The 20,223-nt window shown below is 42.2% G+C and overlaps 1 protein-coding gene across 5 annotated transcripts in view; it reads left to right on the forward strand.

Annotated features, from left to right (window-relative positions):
* The first annotated feature begins 3,543 nt into the window (after window positions 1-3,543).
* Window positions 3,544-20,223, forward strand: part of Ccdc158 (coiled-coil domain containing 158) — a 63,872-nt gene continuing 47,192 nt past the window's right edge. The window contains exons 1-9 of one of the 5 annotated variants that reach the window (XM_048364327.1): window positions 3,544-3,840; window positions 7,599-7,641; window positions 10,055-10,197; window positions 12,477-12,694; window positions 14,973-15,082; window positions 15,278-15,602; window positions 16,516-16,592; window positions 18,010-18,120; window positions 19,128-19,242. In XM_048364327.1, the coding sequence (XP_048220284.1) occupies window positions 10,128-10,197; window positions 12,477-12,694; window positions 14,973-15,082; window positions 15,278-15,602; window positions 16,516-16,592; window positions 18,010-18,120; window positions 19,128-19,242 (1,026 nt within the window). In that variant the 5' untranslated portion in view covers window positions 3,544-3,840; window positions 7,599-7,641; window positions 10,055-10,127. The remainder of the gene's footprint in view (window positions 3,841-7,598; window positions 7,642-10,054; window positions 10,198-12,476; window positions 12,695-14,972; window positions 15,083-15,277; window positions 15,603-16,515; window positions 16,593-18,009; window positions 18,121-19,127; window positions 19,243-20,223) is intronic. The other 4 variants (XM_048364328.1, XM_048364329.1, XM_048364331.1 and 1 more) reach the window with 4 other exon arrangements.

Raw genomic sequence — 20,223 nt, forward strand, 5'->3', positions numbered from 1 at the left:
CCTGCTGCCTTTGAACAGTGATTGTGTAAGGTTCGCCAGAAAGGAAATCTACCACACGGTTCAGACAGAAAGGAGTTTATGGGGATGGGGGGAAGCAAACTGCTTGCCCACACAAGATGGAGACATAGGGAGACAGAGGAGAAAGAAGGGAAAAAGAGAGAAAATTGAAATGGAGAGTAAGAGAAAAAGGAAGAGAGCAGGGACCATGTTGAGCTGGATTGTATAGGAAAAGGTGGGAGATATAGCCAGGTGGATTGGATCTGACCTCAGAGGAGGAGGAGGTAACTGCCTCCGGTGTGCGAGTTACCTAGGTAACTCAGGTACTAGGTGCAGACTTAAACAGGTAGAGGGCTTCTGCATGGAGCCCTCCTGGGGGTGGACCTTACAATCCCCAGGTCTCAAGCCTGCTGAGTAAGTAGGATTACAAGTGTGAGCCGCCAGTGCCCAGCTTTCTTTTCCTGTTGAAAACAGTTTGCCAGGAATTGAACCAGGACTTCACCACCAAGCTGCATTCTCAGCCTCTATTTTTGTTAATGTTTTTTAAATGTGTGTTTGTTTATGGTACTGGGGCTTGGAACTCAGGGTCTCAAGTTTGCTAAGCAATTTATACTACTTGAACCATGCCTTCAGCCCTTTTTGTTTTTATTTTTCAGAAAAGGCTATCATGCCTCAGCTCTCCGTCTTCTTCCTCTGCTTCCTGTGTAGGTAGGATTACAAACATGTACCACTATTCCCAGCTGTTTGTGGCTAATATTTTAAATGTGATTTTCAATTTACTGGAATTTTTTTCAGTGCTTCTGAATTAAACATCAAAAAGATTTATTTCTGAAAATAAAGCCAGAGTGACACCTAGTGTTTCTTCTGGCTCATTAAAGTCATGGTAGACAAGAAATTGCCTAGATTTGTAAGGTGATTGTTATACCAAGTTGCGAGGAGACCACCAAGAAGACCACCGAGAGCCAGACGTTCCGAAATGCAAAATCAAGGCAAGGCTTTATTCAAGTGGGCCGCAGCCCGGGCCTCATCCTACCCACCGACACAGTGGAGGTTAGGCAGAAGCCCCGAGCTGCTATTGCACAGAGCTTATAAAGGCAAAAAAGTTACAGCCATCAGGTGTTCAAGCAAGACAAAAAACAAAGTTACAGCCATCAGGTGTTTAAGCAAGCAAGATTAGGATTCGGGTACAAATCTAATTGGCTCAGGGCTCCAGGCACTAGGCTCTAGGCATTCTGGGGGCGGTTAGAGTTAAGCATTCCCAGGCGGTTAGAGTTCTTGACCAGCTGGGCCCTAATAAGCTTGCCCTGGGTTTGCTCATAGTTTAAACAGACAACAAAACGGGGGCTGCCTGAAAATGGGGTCTACTTTAACTCTTCATTCCCCCCTTCAATTTAGTCTAGAAAGAATGCCTCAAAACAATTTCAAATAAGCTACATTGACCCTGACTTTATAGTTTGTATGTCTCTCCAGGAAATCTTTCAGATGTCATGTCTTCATGGGTTTCAGTCTTATCTGAGTGGGTTATAAGACTTCCTGGGCTTCAAGACTGAGGATTGACCCAAAAGACTTTCCATACCTCTAAATGCCAGAAAGTGAATGGTATGCCTCTTCTGAAGGTACCTACTGATTGAGTGGAAGAAGGAAAGAAAATAAATGTAGTTGAGACTAATAATGATGTCCTGCTAGAAATTCTGAAGCACAGGTTCTGCAGAATGTTGTGTTGGACACCCCTAACAAACCTGGGATTGTGTGACAATGAGGAAGAGAAGATGGGTGCAACTCACTGTGCCTGCTCCACCAATTGGCTTAGGGGGGTCACAATTAACTCAAATCTTTTGGGAATGATCAAAAGGTTCTGTAATGAGATAATTTCACAGGTATATGTTAAAACTCACTAAAAGATACACTCTAAATGGTTTCATTTTGTTGAATGGAAATTCTATCTTGACAAAGTTAGATTAAAAAAAGCAAACCTCTGCCAGACAGAGGTGGTTCAAACCTGTAGTAATCTTAGCTACTCTAGGCGTGAGATGTTGTTGTATTCGAGAGCGAGAATAATCCATCAAGGTACAACTTAAAGTGAATGGGGGTTTATTTACAACCTAAAACCCAGAACCTGATCAGCCCTGCACCTCTGAATGCTAGCCTGCGTCTACCTTGTCCTGGGCTAGCTACCCAGAACCTCAGACCTGAGACCTGTCCTGACCTGAACTCTGAACCTCCACACTCTAATCTTCAACCACCTGAGCCACCAAACTTTCAAACCTCCAGAGGAGCAAGCTTCCTTCTCTGCCGGCCTCAAGCTCCGGACTCCCCCTCAGGCCTCAGGCTCCTCCTCAGCCCTCAGGCTCCGGACTCCCCCTCAGCCCTCAAGCTCCGGACTCCCCCTCAGGCCTCAGGCTCCTCCTCAGCCCTCAGGCTCCGGACTCCCCCTCAGCCCTCAGGCTCCGGACTCCCCCTCAGGCCTCAGGCTCCGGACTCCCCCTCAGGCCTCAGGCTCCGGACTCCCCCTCAGGCCTCAGGCTCCGGACTCCCCCTCAGGCCTCAGGCTCCGGACTCCTCCTCAGGCCTCAGGCTCCGGACTCCCCCTCAGGCCTCAGGCTCCGGACTCCCCCTCAGGCCTCAGGCTCCAGTCTCCCCCTCAGGCCTCAGGCTCCGGACTCCCCCTCAGGCCTCAGGCTCCAGTCTCCCCCTCAGGCCTCAGGCTCCGGACTCCCCCTCAGGCCTCAGGCTCCAGTCTCCCCCTCAGGCCTCAGGCTCCGGACTCCTCTGCACCCCGGTGCCGGGGCCAGCCGCCCTGCTCAGCTACACTGGCCTCTTCTCTTCTCCTCTCTTCCCCCCCCTCCTTCCCCTCCAGACCTGCAGCATATATATATATGGGAGGGGCGGCAGCTCTGAAGCCCCCGTCCCTCCAATCGCTGGACCAATTAGGAGTGCCACCGTGGCTGTAATGCCGGCATCGGGCGGGACTTCCTGGGCCGCCCGGGTCTTACTCCTGCCGCAGCCTAAGGCCAGGCCCCCTAAGTCCCCCGGCCCTGACATGGCTCGGGCGGGCACGGGGCGGGATTTCCCGGCCCGTGTCGCTGAACCCAACCCCCGAGATGTTTATCTCCGGTCAAGCAGCTAAAGGTTAAAAGCAGAGCCGTGGCTCAAGTGGTAGAGCACCGGCTTCGAGAGCCCGACGCCCGGAGTTCAAGTTCCAGGACCGACACACGCACACGCACCAGACACCACGGGCAGGTGCGCAGACACACAAGGGGTCTTATTCAGCCTGACACGCGTTACCGTATAAAGAATTGAAGAGGCCGACGCCGGGCCGCCGTGCTGACCCGAGGCACCCGGGGCACACGGATGCCACGCGGCTCCCAGCCCGCTTCCGGCTCGGTGGGGTGCCGGGGGCGGGACTCGGGCGCTCTGTTGCTGCGGCAACGGCGTCGGGGGCGGGGCCTGGCCGGGGGCGGGGCCTGGCCGCGGGAGGCTCCGCCCCCGGGGGGGACGCTCGGAGGCGCCAACGGTCGCTGCGGGGCCCCGGCCGGAGGCGAGCGGGCGGCGGCGGGAGCCGGACGCGGCGAGGCCGCGCGCGGGGTGGGGGGCGGGGCAGCGTCCGGCGCCGCCGCCGACCAGGAGCAGCCGCCCGCCGCCGCCGCGGGGCTTCGGGGCGCAGCGGGGAGCCTGCCGGTCCCCCGGTCGCACCGGTGCGGCCGCTGCCCCCGCGGAGATGCGGCCGGTCTCTTAGGATGAGGTGTTGGTAGCAGGTACAGGGGCCGGACGCGGCCTGGGGGGCCGGGGCGAGCCCTTCTCCGCCGGGGCTCATTTCTGGAACCTTCCTTCCATCGCCCCGGGGTGCGCACCGCAGGGGCTCCGTTAGGCCGCCCTTTGCAGGACGGGGGCGGCCTGGTCTGTGGGGGGCGTCACGGGGGACCCCGGCCCCACAGAAACGCCCGTTCTTCCCGTTCCCGCCCCGCTCGGGGTGCGGGCAGCGAAGGGGAAGGCCCGGGGCGGGGGTCGCGGGAGCCCGCCGTCCCCGCGGAGCCGGGCCGGGTCGGGCCGGGCCATCGAGGACCCCTCCGCCCCTCGCCCGGCCCGGCCTCCCCGCGCCCTGCGCCCGGCGCCGACCGCGGACGTCAGGGACGTCAGGGCTCCCCGCTGCGAGCCCCAGAAAAAAAGGGGCCCCGCGAGCGGCCGGCCAGGACAGGACCGGCTCCGGACGGAGGGGAGCGGTGGGGTCCGGTGGGGTCTCACCCTCCCTCACGGGGGTTACTGTAGCTAGAGGACAGACAGACACGATGGGGGTTACTGTAGATAGAGGACAGACAGACATGATGGGGGTTAGTGTAGATAGAGGACAGACAGACACGATGGGGGTTACTGTAGATAGAGGACAGACAGACATGATGGGGGTTACTGTAGATAGAGGACAGACAGACATGATGGGGGTTACTGTAGCTAGAGGACAGACAGACACGATGGGGGTTACTGTAAATAGAGGACAGACAGACATGATGGGGGTTACTGTAAATAGAGGACAGACAGACATGATGGGGGTTACTGTAGATAGAGGACAGACAGACATGGTGGGGGTTACTGTAGATAGAGGACAGACAGACATGATGGGGGTTAGTGTAGATAGAGGACAGACAGACATGATGGGGGTTACTGTAGATAGAGGACAGACAGACACGATGGGGGTTACTGTAGATAGAGGACAGACAGACACGATGGGGGTTACTGTAAATAGAGGACAGACAGACATGATGGGGGTTACTGTAAATAGAGGACAGACAGACATGATGGGGGTTACTGTAGATAGAGGACAGACAGACATGGTGGGGGTTACTGTAGATAGAGGACAGACAGACATGATGGGGGTTAGTGTAGATAGAGGACAGACAGACATGATGGGGGTTACTGTAGATAGAGGACAGACAGACATGATGGGGGTTACTGTAGATAGAGGACAGACAGACATGATGGGGGTTACTGTAGATAGAGGACAGACAGACATGATGGGGGTTACTGTAGATAGAGGACAGACAGACATGGTGGGGGTTACTGTAGATAGAGGACAGACAGACATGATGGGGGTTACTGTAGATAGAGGACAGACAGACATGGTGGGGGTTACTGTAGATAGAGGACAGACAGACAGATGATGGGGGTTACTGTAGATAGAGGACAGACAGATGATGAGGGTTAGTGTAGATAGAGGACAGACATGATGGGGGTTACTGTAGATAGAGGACAGACATGGTGGGGGTTACTGTAGATAGAGGACAGACAGACACGATGGGGGTTACTGTAGATAGAGGACAGACAGACAGATGATGGGGGTTAGTGTAGAGGATAGACAGACCCATGATGGGGGTTAGTGTAGATAGAGAAGAGACGGATGTCATACTACCTAAATAGAAAGCAGCAGTTGACAGCAGTTTGTATGTGTGCAATAAACCCCTTGCTAATGTGTTTTTGTTTTTTTTTAAGTGAGGAGTCAGTAGTGCCTAGTATCTACTAGGGTGATCCACTTTTATTTTTTCACATGTGAGGCTCAAACTTAAGGCTGTGCATTCTCTGAGCTTTTTTGCTCAGGGCTCTACTTCTTTGAACCACAGTGCCACTTCTGATTTTCTTGGTGGCTAATTGGAGATAAGAGCTTCACAGTCTTTCCTGCCCCAGCTGCTGGCTTTGAATGGAGATCTTCAGATCTCAGGCTCCTGAGTAGCTAGGATTACAGGCGTGAGCCACTAGTGCCTGGCTGCCTTTGTTGTTGTTGTTGTTGTTGTTGTTTATGTGGTACTGAGGAATCCAGGGCTTCATGCTTGCTAGTCAAGCACTCTACCACTAAGCCACATTCCCAGCCCCTTGTGAGCATAGTAGGTCTGGGTAGAGTTGAAAAATCATGAAAATATATGACACTTAAATTGCATATTCACGGATTCCTTCTTTATTATTTAATGACATCACTTAAGTCTTTACTAAGTTACAAAGATACTACAGAGATAGACTCAACAATGTGGTGATTGCATGAATGTGGAGTTAAAACTGATGAACAGCTAAAGACATTTCCATGTCCAACTTGGAAATTTAAGTAACATTATCTGAACACTTAGAATGCAGATTTTTGATACAGATTTAATACAACTTCAAAAACATGTAGAAATGTTAAAAGCTAAAAAGTTCAAAAAAACTTATCTAGAAACAACAAAAAGTAACAAAACAGCCCAAGGCTTGCGGAAATAATGGGATTATTTCCCATGTGGCTTTGCTGTTGATTGAAATCAGCTATATGACAATACTGTATTTTTGTTTATTTGTTTATTTGTTTTGTTTTTATTGCCAGTCCTGAGGTGTGGGCTCAGGGCCTGAGCACTGTCCCTGGCTTCTTTTTGCTCAAGGCTAGCACTCTACCTCTTAGAGCCAAAGCGCCACTTCCAGCTTTTTTCTATATATGTGGTGCTGAGGAATCGAACCCAGGGCTTCATGTATGCGAGTTGAGCACTTTACCACTAGGCCATATCCCCAGCCCCGTTACTGTATTTTTGGTCATCATTTTCCTGAAGGTTTTCCATAAGAAATTAGGGGCTGACCAAGGTTGAGATAACTTTAGAGAGCTTATAGTTATTGCTGTGCCAAAAAGAGGGGACCCAGTGACAGCTGCCAGCTGCCATCTGTGCCAGTGTTGCTCACGCCCAGCGTCAGCACCTCTCCAGGAAACTCACTGTGTGTGTAGTCTGCATTGTCTGAGTTTTAGAACCTCCATCTCTACCTGGAACTAAACTCGCTTCATTTCCATTCAGTGGCCTAATTGCAGACATAGAAGAGATTCATTTTTTAAAATGTGATAACTCCTTATTTATATTCTCAAAAATATTTAGAAAACCCTGGTTGCTTGACATTTTAGTGTACCTGTTTAAAACTGATGAACCTACCTCTGACTCACAGTAACTTTTAAGACGAATACAACATCTATTGCCTTGCTAAAGGCAGAATGAAAAGCAGTTTAAATTATTGGAAGACAATTCAGCTTGTCTATTTCAGTCAGTTTGGACTGTACCCAGAGAAAGGTTTAGTCTGGGAATGTCCACATAGGAGTCATGTAAGCTGTAGGTTTACTTGCTGTATTATTTTGATAATACCAGTAATAATGAAATTAGCCTTGGGCCTACAAGTAGTCTATAATTGGACTTTTTCATTTGTTTTTTTTTTTTTGGCCAGTCCTGGGGCTTGGACTCAGGGCCTGAGCACTGTCCCTGGCTTCTTTTTGCTCAAGGCTAGCACTCTGCCACTTGAGCCACAGCGCCACTTCTGGCCATTTTCTGTATATGTGGTGCTGGGGAATTGAACCCAGGGCCTCATGTATACGAGGCAAGTACTCTTGCCACTAGGCCATATCCCCAGCCCTCATTTGTTATTTTTAATTAAAGCCTAGACTTATCTAGACTTTACATTTTATATATGTTGTATAAAGTGAAAAATAATTGAATAGTTTTGCTGTTATAAGCGAGTGTTTAGTTTCTGTCAAAATCTTAAATTATGAAAACAACGTTGTGAATTTTGAAAATTTTAATGAAACATGTATTAATAATCAGATTTATATTTTTCAGGTGGTAATAGAATAATTGAAAATAAGAATATCCAGAAATTAAGGTATCTTTTATTTATAGTTTCATTTAAGAATATAAACATATACAACTGATATACTAATTTATTATGTCTATATCTGATTTATTATAGAAAACTTGACATTTTGAACCTGATGAGTATCTGGGGTGTGATATCTAAAACATAAAAGCTTTTATTTAAATAAAGGCTTCAATTTTCTTCTTTTCATTATGTTTAATGTATCATGTGTGCTGCATGGCAAGCACTCTACCACCAGGCCATATTCCCAGCCCCACTTAATATGATTTTTTTTCCTAAGTCTTTCCATTTCCTTACAAATGGTACAATGTCATTCTTTCTGATGGAAGCATAGAATTCCATTGTGTATCTGTACCACATTTTTTTGATCCATTCATCTACTGAGGGGCATCTGGGTTGATTCCCTATTTTAGTGTTGGTAAATTGTGCTGCAATGAATATAGTTGTGCTGATAGCTTTAGTGTGGTCTTGCTTGTAATCCTTTGGGTAAATGCCCCAAAACGGGGTTGCTGGGTCATAGGGGAACTTATGTTTAGCCTTTTGAGGAACCTCCATACTGCTTTCCAGAGTGGTTGAACAAGTTTAACAGTTTAGTAGGGTTCTCTTTTGGCCACATCCCCACTAGCATCTGTTGTTATTTTCTTAATAGTGGCCATTCTTACTGAGGTGAGGTGGAATCTCAATGTTGTTCTGATTTGCATTTCTTTTATGGCCCAGCAATGTTGAGTACTTCTTCGTGTGCCTATTGGCTATGCCCATTTCTTCAGATAAGTCTCTCTTTATGTCTTTATCACATTTATTAAGGGGGCTGTTGTTTCTTTGAGGATTTGTTTTGGGGGAACATAATTTTTTGAGTTCTAAGTATATTTTAGATATGCGGCCCTTGTCAGTTGTATGGCCAGTGAAGATCTTCTCCCAATCTGAGGGCTTTCTATTTGTCTTGCAAGCTATGTCCTTTGCCATGCAGAAGCTCTGCAGTTTGATGCAATCCCATTTGTCCAACCTTTCTTTGATTTGTTGTGTTTCTGGGCCTTTATTAAGAAAGTTTCTACCTGTGCCAAGGAGCCTAAGTGTTTCTCCATTCCTGCAGTATTTTCAGGGTATCTGTTTTTACCTTGAGGTCTTTGATCCATTTGGAATTGATTCTGGTGCCGGGTGATATATAAGGATCCAGTTTTAGTTTGTTATAGGTGTTTAACCAATTTTGCCAGCACCATTTGTTGAAGAGGCTTTCTTCCATCCTATTCTTTTAGCTCCTTTATCAGCAATTAAGTGGCCATAGGTCTGCGGGTTCATTCCGGGTTTTTCAGTTCTATTCCATTGGTCCTCAGGCCTGTTCTTGTGCCAATACCAAGGTATTATTTTTTTTAATTATTATTACTATTGCTTTGTAATGGAGTTTGTTTTGTTTTTCTTTTTTGCCAGTCCTGGGGCTTGGACTCAGGGCCTGGGCACTGTCCCTGGCTTCTTTTGCTCAAGGCCAGCACTGTACCTCTTGAGCTACAGCATCACTTCCGGCTTCATCTGTTTATGTGGTGCTGAGGAATTGAACCCAGGGCTTCATGCATGCTAAGCAAGCACTCTACCGCTAAGCCACATTCGCAGCCCTGTAATAGAGTTTGAAGTTTGGTATTGATATTCCTCTAGCGCTGTTCTTCCTGCTTAGGATTGTTTTTGCTATTCAGGGTCTTTTATTGTTCCATATAAATTTTTAGATTGCTTCCTCAATATCATTAAAGAATAGTGTTGGGATATTGATGGGGTGTTGCATTGAATTTGTAGATAGCCTCTGGCAGTATTGCTGTTTTCATGATGTTAATCCTCCCAATCCAGGAATATGAGGGGTTTTTCCATTTCCTTAGTTCTGATTTGATTTCCTTTTTCAGATTTTTAAAGTTTTCATCATAGACATCTTCCACTTCTTTGGCTAAGGTTATTCCTGAGTATTTCGGGGTTTTTGAGGCTATTGTAAAAGGAGTTGCTTTCCTGATTTCAGCCTCAGTGTTTGCATTTTTGCATACAGAAAAGCCATTGATTTGGGGGGATTTATTTTATATCCTGCTTCTTTGCAAAGTTTTGGATCAGCTCACGGAACTTGGGAGTAGAGTCTATGGGGTTCTTTAAATGCAGGATTATGTCATCTGTGGCATTGTTGCCATCCTGCTCCTCCCCCATCTAGTCAGTCTTACAATGTAACCAGAAAGTTTCTAGAGGATTTTCTTTGTAACATTTCAACTTTATGGAACTTGTATTTCATTTGCATCCTAAGTAGGATTTATGTTTATGGATGTTACACGTATACTTTACTGAAAAATTGCTCAATTTGAAATATTAGCAAAGTCAGTTCCTATTCTTCTATGTACCTTTTTGGATTCACATAGTACCTGTTAATAAAGATAGTATCCTTGGTCTTTCATAGATAAGAACCAAAAGATCCAAATAGGGAGGCATCCGTATTTCAAGATCTCCAGGAAGAGTTAGAAATAGTTAAAATGGAAGCAAAAGCTTGTGAGCCAAATAATGAAGATCTTTTACCAGGTAGTGGTATCACACCCAATGGAGGTATGTACTCTTTATAAAATAAAATGGAAAAAATATGAATTAAGCTATCATAATTTTTATCCAACCTTCTAGATTTTAGTATATTTTGTTTTTAACTGCAGGGCACAGAGCACAGTTGTAAATGTCTTCATTATTATTATTATTATTATTATTTTTTTACCAGTCCTGGGCCTTGGACTCGGGGCCTGAGCACTGTCCCTGGCTTCTTTTTGCTCAAGGCTAGCACTCTGCCACGTGAGCCACAGCGCCACTTCTGGCCATTTTCTGTATATGTGGTACTGGGGAATCGAACCCAGGGCCTCATGTATACGAGGCAAGCTCTCTTGCCACTAGGCCATATCCCCAGCCCCATGTCTTCATTATTTATAATTCTTTTTTCATGTTTTTTCTTATGCCAGTCCTGGTGCTTGAACTCGGGGCCTGGGCACTATCTCTGAGTTTCATTTTACTCACTGAGCCACACAGCTCCACTTCCAGTTTTTTGTTGTTGTTTTATTGCTTGGTGTTTAATTGGAGATAAAAAGTCTCACTGACTTTCCCTGCCTGGTCTGGCTTTGAACCATGATCCTCAGATCTCAGACTCCTGAATATCTAGGATTATAGAAGTGAGCCAGCAGTGTATGGCTAATTCTACTCTCTCTCTCTCTTTTTTTTTTTTTTTTTTGTCATTTGTAGAGCTTGAACTCAAAGCCTGAGAGCTGTCCCTAAGCTTTTTCACTCAGGGCTAGTGCTCTACCACTTTGAGTCATAACTCCTCTTCTGGTTTTCTGGTGGTTAATTGGAGATAAGAGTCTTTTTGATTTCCCTGCCTGGGCTGGCTTTGTGATCCTCAGATCTCAACCTTCTGAGAAGCTAGGGTTACAGGTGTGAGCCACCAGTGCCTGGCTAATTCTACTTTCTTAGAGAAGCAGTTGCTCAGTGTTTAAATTACTGTTTTTGGTTTTGAAATTATTTGTGTTGAAGCACTCCAATCTTAACACAGTCCACCATGTTCCTTAGTGCCTCTTCTTCTTCTGATGTTTCTTGGTCTCCTATCAGTCAGAATTAGCCCATCATCATCCTATAGACCTTCTTGATTTCTTCTAGTCACCTACCCCCAAACTATAGGACTTCAGAAGTCCAATCTCCCTGTCTTTCAGCTCTCTCACTCAGAATGAACACTAGTTTTTCACTATGGCCCATGTCAAAAAGCTATTCTTTTCTTTTTGTTTTGTTTTTGTTGCCAGTCCTGGGGCTTGGACTCAGGGCCTGAGCACTGTCCCTGGCTTCTTTTTGCTCAAGGCTAGTACTCTACCTCTTGAGCCTCAGCTCCACTTCTGGCTTTTTTCTATATATGTGGTGCTGGGGAATCGAACCCAGGGCTTCATGTATACGAGGCGAGAACTTTACCACTAGGCCATATTCCCAGCCCAAAGATATTCTTTTCTTAGATTTTGAACATTCAAATTGCTTAAATTCACACTGGGAAAAGCTGATCGAATAGTTTAGAATGGGGCGTAAGCCCTGCTGCTTTTTGTTTTTTTTAAAGCCATCTGCCTGGTTCTGATTTACAATAAAGATTGGGAACTATTACTATAGATTTTGTTGTTTATTAGCAAATTAGCATTCTTTGTATCTGCATGCTCTTTTGTAATATGCTTTCACTTGCAAATACTCTTCTGTTGCTTCCTTACAGGAAAACCCAAATCCTTATCAGAGTGATTATCTTCTTCTGGTTTGTACCAGGCTGGTGGAAGACTTTTATTAGGAAAAGTAGAGATAAGAATCTCCTGCTAATTTTCCCCTTGGAGAGTCATAGTCTCCTATCTCAACAGGATCCTAATGCCACTAAGAAATAGTTCTCATGATCTTAGCCAGGTCACTTCCCAATTTTCTGTAGCAGTCCATTCAAAATAATGCTATTCCATGTGAAATCCAAACTCCTTGACATGACCAAATGTTGTCTTACATTTCAGGGTTTATTTGTTTAATCACTGGCCATCACATTCTTTCTACCCAGAGTATTCAAGGCCCAGAATTATGGTGTTCCCACGGCTTAAAATGTCTTCTTTTCTCTCCTGTCTTCCAGACTGCCTAACTCTTGCTCATAGATACTTCAAGGCTTATTCAGATACACTTCTGTCTGTTCTTCCTTAGTACTTTGTGTTCATATCAGTGGTCTTAATTGTCCTTTCACTTGCCTGCTTTTCATGAGAACTTGCACTCTTCAGGGTTCAATAAAGAAATCACTTAGCATAGTATTTTCTACAAAGTTAATTAATCAATTCTTTCCTGTTTAGGTTCTTCAAGCCCATTTTTTGTGTCATCTATTCGTGGTACAATAATTGAAAACACAGCTTCAAGTGGGACTTTGACACAAATTCCTTTTTTCCCTAAATATGAAGTAGAACTTGATTCTCATAGAAAAGTCATCCCTTACCCTGGAAAGGAACACATTGAACGTGTTTTGGAGGAATATTCACATCAAGTCAAAGATTTACAGAGAAGATTAAATGAAGTGAGTTGCTTTCTTCTAGTCCCTGACAATATTTTTGGACAATAGGGAAGCATATTGCCTAGAAGTAAAATTGTAAAGTTCTTAGAAGAAAAAAATTAACCTTGGATCTATTAGTTAAACTTCTAAATTTGAACTGTGCCCTCTATTTTAGTAATAAAAATTAATGAAAAGCCTGTTTTCCTTCTGCTGATTGTAATGCCTTGGTTTCACTATAATATAATTTTAATGAAATTTGAATGGTTCAAAATGTCATGTCTTTTGCTATAATTGATTTAGGTCTGCCACCTACTATTATGATACTTGGTTCCTCTCTGCACACAATGGTAGACAATAGGATTTTAGATGTATGTATATATATAACTAAGTAGAGTTTAAAGATTATTTGATATAAATTTCATATGAACTTTATATAAGATCAAGCTGGCTTTACAGGTCCATATTGTATCCTAGTCGTCCACTGAATGTTTTACCACTATACATAAAGCTCTCCACGATCTAACCTCTCCTTGACATTTGTGTGTGCGTGTGTGTTTGTGCGCGTGCCTAGGCATGCACATGCACCCGTGTGAACACCAGTACTTGAACTCAGAGCCTAGGTGCTGCCCCTTAGTTTGTTTGCTCAAGGTTGGCACTTGGCCACTTGAGCAAGACCTCCCGTTTTCTGGACTTTCCTGCCCAGGTTGGCTTTGCACCATGATTCCCAGATCTCAGCCTCCTAAGTAGCTAGGATTACAGGCATGAGCCACTGGTTCTCAGTTTTCCTGACTTTTGTTGTGGTTGTTCATGGGGCTTGAACTCTGGACCTGGGCACTGTCCCTGAGCTCTTCAGCTTAAGGCTAGGACTCTTATCGCTTGAGCCACAGTTCTGCTTCCAGTATTCTGGTGGCTAATTGGAGATAAGAGTCTCATGGACTTTCCTGCCCAAGCTTGGCTTCAACCATGATCCTCAGATCTCAGACTCTGGAGTAGCTAGGATTACAGGCGTGAACCACCAGTGCCCAGCTACTACATCTAATTGTACTCACCATCACATTGTTCTCTCTCATCAGACTATATGAGCACTTTTTTATGTGCTGAAACTTACGTATCACTGTATTATGGACAGAGGATATAAGATTAAATAGGAAAGAACTTGTAAGGAATAAGTAGTTTGGAAGAGATTTACTCATATAAAGAAATAATGACTATACCTTATGATTAACACACTATCGAAAATACATATTTATAAACATGAATATATATCCTTCCTCAATACTTTGTTTTAGGGTATTTTTTTCTTTATGACTATAGTATCTCTTTAATTCCTCTGCAAACACAAACTTTTGAAAGTGTCCTATTCCTTTCATTAAGCTTTTGGAAATGTTTTTCTGTTCCTTTTATTATGTTACCTCTGAATTTTTTTTCAGAGTATGTTTGTTTACTCTTGGTCTCTGGGTTTTTTGTTTTGTTTTGAACTTAGAATTTTTTCTTCTGTCTTCAGTGGCTTTTGGTTTTTCAGTTCAGACTCAGGAATGAAGCAATAAAGCAAAGGCAAACACCCCATCCTGAGCAGAACTTGATGGATTTGTTTGTAATAAAATTAGGTAGACTATCATCTATGTATTAGGAGACCCACACGGTGCCTGATTTTAGAACTCTTTGTGAATTTTTCTCTTGTTAAACACACTGATTTTTAGGTGTAGAATATTTTGCCAAGTATTTTAAGTGAGTTGGAGGTTGGGTTCGACTTATCTTAATACATAATTTCAAACAGTTCTCCTGTTTTAAGGAACAAAAATCATTTCTGTATTCATTTGGAGCCAGAAGCCCAATTTGTTTAAATGTCTTGTAGGGAATGAATGTAAAGAGGCCAAGCTTAAAATGGGAAATGTAGTCACTGTATTCCAGTAATCTAAGGGAGAAATAATTAATTGGTTTGAATTACTGTGGTGAGGGAAGAAGGTCCTGGATTCATAAAAATAAATTATTATATACCCCTTTGGAAATTATTACCTACAAGGAATTGTGTTGCTTTAACAGATTAATTTTCTTTCTTTTTTCTTTTTTTTTTTTTTTTTTTTGCCAGTCCTGGCGCTTGAACTCAGGGCCTGAGCACTGTCTTTGGCTTCTTTTTGCTTAAGGGCTAGCACTCTGCCACTTGAGCCCCAGCGCCACTTCTGCCTTTTTCTATATATGTGGTGCTGAGGAATCAAACCCAGGGCTTCATGTATTAGAGGTGAGCACTTTACCACTAGGCCATATTTCCAGCCCCAGATTAATTTTCTTGTTTGTTTTTCAGAGCAATGAGTTGCATGAGAAACAAAAGTTTTACTTAAGGCAGTCAGTCATCGATTTACAAACAAAACTTCAAGAAATGCAAATGGAAAGAGATGCTATGGCTGACATCAGGTTAGGATTTGTTTTTTGAATTTATTTATTTATTATTGCATGCTAGGAATTGAACTCAAACATGCTAAGTAAGCACTCTACCACTGAGATATATCCCTAGCCCTGCAATTATTTTAAAATTTTACTTTTTGTAATAAGCCTAGTATCAATGTGAGTTTTGTCAATAATATTTCTCTTCTTTCATTTATTTCATAGACGAAGGGAGAGTCAGTCCCAGGAGGATTTAAGAAATCAGCTTCAAAATACAGTTCATGAACTTGAGGCTGCAAAATGCCTTAAGGAGGACATGTTGAAGGACAGTAGCGCACAGATAGAGCAGCTAAGAAAAATGATGCTTAGTCACGAAGGAGTACTTCAAGAAATCAGATCAATCCTAGTTGACTTTGAAGAAGCCTCAGGCAAGAAAATACATGAACATGACATGTCTGCTATGCACTTCCGAAGCTTGGGCTCTGCTATTAGTAAAATTCTAAGAGAATTAGACACAGAGATTTCTTATCTTAAAGGGAGGATATTTCCAGTAAGTGGTGAGAACACAACTTCCATTTTATATTAAAATGCATTAAGAGAATAGTATTAGGCATATATTTTTTTAAAAAATTAAAAGTAAGCTAAGTAAGTTCTTAATTTTGTTCTCTGAGATAAAAGGTGTTACATTTGGTGGTTGTCTCTTCATAAGAAATTAGTTTGGTTTATCTATATAGATTCATGAAAGAGTAGCCAAAGTAGATGTTCTAATTAAGTATAGTAATGAATTTATCTGATTTTAGTATCCTTTTTCTTTGTGAAATAAGAATTTTAGACGTTGAGCTTGAACTCCAGGGTTCCACAGGTTAGGTTCTGCCACTGTTTCTATATGCTCAGTAAAGAAACATGGTAAGTATAGGGCAGGGAAAGGAGATTTATTGTATGGCAATACTTCATGAAGATAGCGCTTCAGTACATCTTTAACCACCTTCCACTGTCTTCAGGGGTACAACTTTTGCTTTAGGTTAAATAGGGAGGATTGGGGAAGGAGGTAAGAAAGAGATCCACAGCTAAAACAGTCCCAGATAACAGATGTGTTCAGGGGTGGCTCAGATGGTCTGATACTCCAATGTCTCAGAATTGCTTAAGTGAAGCCTTGTTACAAGATTTAGCTCTTCCTGAATTCCAGGATTGCTGTAAAGTTCCTGTAGGAGAGGATGTAACTTAGGACAAAGGACATAGATACAAAATAGAGTAATTTAGGGTACCTAGCCTTTAGCCTGCCCCTAGTTATTCTTGGGCTTCAATATGTAGGAGTCAGTATTTCTCAGTAAAAGAGTACTTTAAGCCCCTCTTTCTTTTGCATCTCTCTAAAACACCCCTTCTGTTGAAAGTTTCTGAGTTTTCAAGATTTAGAATTACTAGTACTTAAACTGATGTCTTTCTTTAAAAAAACAAAAAAACAGGTAGAGGAGCAACTTGAAACATTGAAATCTGAATCACAGAACAAAATAGAACTACTGCTTCAACAACATCAAGATAGGTAGGTGCCTGACTGATGTATAAAATATCACAGAGAAACTGTAGCATGGTTTTACAATCTGTTACCTATAATTCCAAAATTGAAAAGGTTCTGAGACATAAAAAGGTCATATATGTTTGTATATATTTTTCCATAGGTTTGGGCAAACGTGTTAATTTTTTTTCTGGGACTTATTATAGCTGTAAGAGAAAAGAAGGCTCAATTCAAGACTATTCGAATAGATACTTCACTATAAGATCAAGAGAATTAAATTCAACTCTCAATATACAACAAAGACAATGGGGATTTATGTGAACTGGGTGAGAGGATCAGTGGAGGAAGATTATTAAAAGGAGACATGAGGGATTAGGGATTCTTTTTTTTTTTTTCAAATTTTTATTATCAAACTGATGTACAGAGAGGTTACAGTTTCATATGTTAGGCATTGGATACATTTCTTATACTGTTTGTTACCTTGTCCCTTCCCCCCCCCTCCTCCCACTTTCCCTCCCCCCCCCCCAGGTGTTCAGTTCACTTACACCAAACAGTTTTGCAAGTATTGCTTTTGTAGTTGTCTTTTTTTACCCTGTGTCTCTCAATTTTGGTATTCCCTTTCAATTTCCTACTTCTAATACCAGTATACACGGTTTCCAATATACTCAGGGCAGGGCAAAGACTTAGCTATCTAGGTTGTAAGGGTAAGAAATTCTATCAGATGATCAGATATCAAAAGCTAATCAGTTATCAAGGGTGGGAAGATTCTTGCTGAAAACTAGGCTAGGCCAAAACAAGACTGATGCTAAGGTCAAGGCCTAGTTAAAAGGATTTAGAAGAGCCTGAATAACATTTGATCAAAAAATGATTGCTTGTCACTCAGTGGTTGGCAACATCTGATTTGAGCTAATATAAAGCTTTTCATGATATTTATGGACTTAATGTGTTTACAGACTTATCTGTTTGTAATATGTTTGGTTTATAGATCCTTAAATCCATCTGTAGATTTCACAAGGGATGTGATATAAAACAAAGTGCTCATAACTTTTTTGGGATTTTTGAGCTGGAAACTCCCAACTTTGCCCAACCTGGCCTTGAGCTGGTGGGCTTAAATATTTCTCCTGCCTCAGCCTCTCAGGTATTGGGTCTACATGAACACTACCATGTTCTGCTCAGTTGTCATAATTTATGGCCATTGTGAAGTTTCAAAAAGTTTTAATTTCCAAAGGATTGTGTAAACCTTGAATTGACTTATAAAGATTGTGTGTGTGTGTGTGTGTGTGTGTGTGTGTGTGTGTGTGTGTGTTCTGGAGTTGCCATTAAAAGAGTATTTTGAACAAAACCAAACAAAATTTTAAATTTGAAAATATTAAACTAAGTTTTGAAATAGTTCATAGAAATAATTCTGTTATATCAAATAATAATCATTACATTCTTTCTATAGGATTGAGCAGTTGATAAGTGAACATGAAATTGAAATAACAGGACTTACTGAGAAAGCTAGCAGTGCTCGAAGCCAAGCCAATAGTATCCAAAGCCAACTGGAAATCATTCAGTATGTGTTATTCAGTTTGAAATTGCTAGTAATTCACCTTCATTTTGAAAACTGTCACTTTGTTGTGTGTGTGCTGGTTCGGGGACTTCAACTCAGGGCTTGCGTGGTGTTGTTTGTTAGCTTTTTTGTGCAAGGTTGGTACTCTACCCTTTGAGTCACACCTCCACTTCTGTTCTTTTGGTGGTTGATTGTGTCTTCAAACCACAATGCAATTCTTAGATCTCAGCCTCTGGAGTATCTAGGATTAGAGGCATGAGCCACCAGTGCCTGGTTTTGTCATTTTAATTAATATGTTGTTTTGAGATCTTCTACAAGAAAGCAAAACTTTCAGGTTGGGGGTGTAGTTCAAATTGTAGAAGGCTTGTCTAGCAATTAGGAGATCCTGGGTTTAGCCCACTATACTGCCAAAAAAACAAAAAACCTTTTTGAACAAATGAATAGAAAATATAAGGCAAGTATTATGTGGCCACAAACGAAATACTATCGCAAGTATTTGGATCTCTTGGAATTAACTTTCCTAAATATTGTTCATATTGCCACCAATAAGAGGAAACAAATATGCACATATGTTTATATGAACATAAACATATTTACATAAATATATTAATATTAAATTTTTATAATTTGAGCTAGTATGTTAAGATATATTGTATGGACATATTCAATCAGATACAAAAATAAGAGAAAATAGTACAATAGCTATATGCTCATCACCCAGCTTTGACAAGTAACAGCATTTATAAGTTGAATATTACTTGGGCGGGGGGGAAGGGGCATGCTGTCTATTGAACCCATAACTTTGCATATGCCAAATTTGTACTCTACCACTGAGCTATGCCTCCTTCTCTGAGCTGAAATTTTTAAGGAGCAATTTTGGGTCATCAAAGATAATTGACCTGATAATGCTCTATAAGTAGTGGCAATATCTAAAAGAAGAGTATTCTTTAGTGACCGTGATTATTCTTAGTTTGCTATTTGCTTTTATTCTCCTTCTGAACCCTACTTAGAGAGCAAGCAAGAAATCAAAACTCCATGTATATGCGTCAACTCAGTGACCTGGAATCTACTGTTTCTCAGCTGCGTTCTGAACTTAGGGAAGCCAAAAGGATGTATGAAGACAAAGTAGGTGTAGCTTTTGCTGCTGTACTTCTACACAGTATTACATGCTCAATCAATAATAGATTTTTTTATTAGCTTATATGAAAATGAAGACTCAAAATAATAATTTTGAATTCAAACCTGCATATAAACTGAAGAATATACTAAATTATATATTAAATTGTAAGCACTTGTTATTTATATTCCCAAATTAATTTATTCCTCTAAAATAAATTTTTACATATTTTAAGTAAGTTTCAAAGAAAGAAATTCAGGGGCTGTGAGTATATAGCTTACTTAGTATGCTTGAGATTGGAAGTTTAGAACCCAGTACCACAATCAGTCAATCAATCAAACAGTAAATAAAATAGGTCCATCTTAATTTTTGTTGTTGTTGTTGTTGGTCATGGGGCTTGAACTCTGGGCCTGAGTGTTGTCCCTGAGCTCTTCAGCTCAAGGCTAGTAGTGCTCTACCACTTGAGCCACAGCACCACTTCCAGTTTTCTGGTGGTTAATTGGAGATAAGAGTGTCACAGACTTTTCTGCCTGGGCTGGCTTTGAACTGCAGTCCTCAGATCTCAGCCTCCTGAGTAGCTAGGATTTCAGGTGTGAGCCACCAGCACCCGGCTCATCTTAATTATTTTTATAATGTTTGGCCTTAGCATATACTTTAGTATCACTTGGCCTACCTATACAACACTATTTTGGGAGTTTTCCTCTCTCCCACTCCAATTTATTAGCCATTATGTGGCTAGCAAACTGAATTTTAAGATTAATTAAAATGACAAAGAAGAAATGTTATGCCGTATTTTTATTTTTTAACACCTAATTCTTTTAAAATCAGATGCTAATACTTGAATATTTTTTTCCCTTTCTTTTTTATTTTATTTTTTTTCTTTTATTGTCAAAGTGAAGTACAGAGTGGTTACAGTTTCATATGTAAGGCAGTGAGTACATTTCTTTCTTTTTTTTTTCTTTTTTGCCAGTCCTGGGCCTTGGACTCAG

Source organism: Perognathus longimembris, chromosome 16 (assembly GCF_023159225.1).
Source record: "Perognathus longimembris pacificus isolate PPM17 chromosome 16, ASM2315922v1, whole genome shotgun sequence".
In the NCBI taxonomy this organism is placed as follows: Eukaryota; Metazoa; Chordata; class Mammalia; order Rodentia; family Heteromyidae; genus Perognathus; species Perognathus longimembris.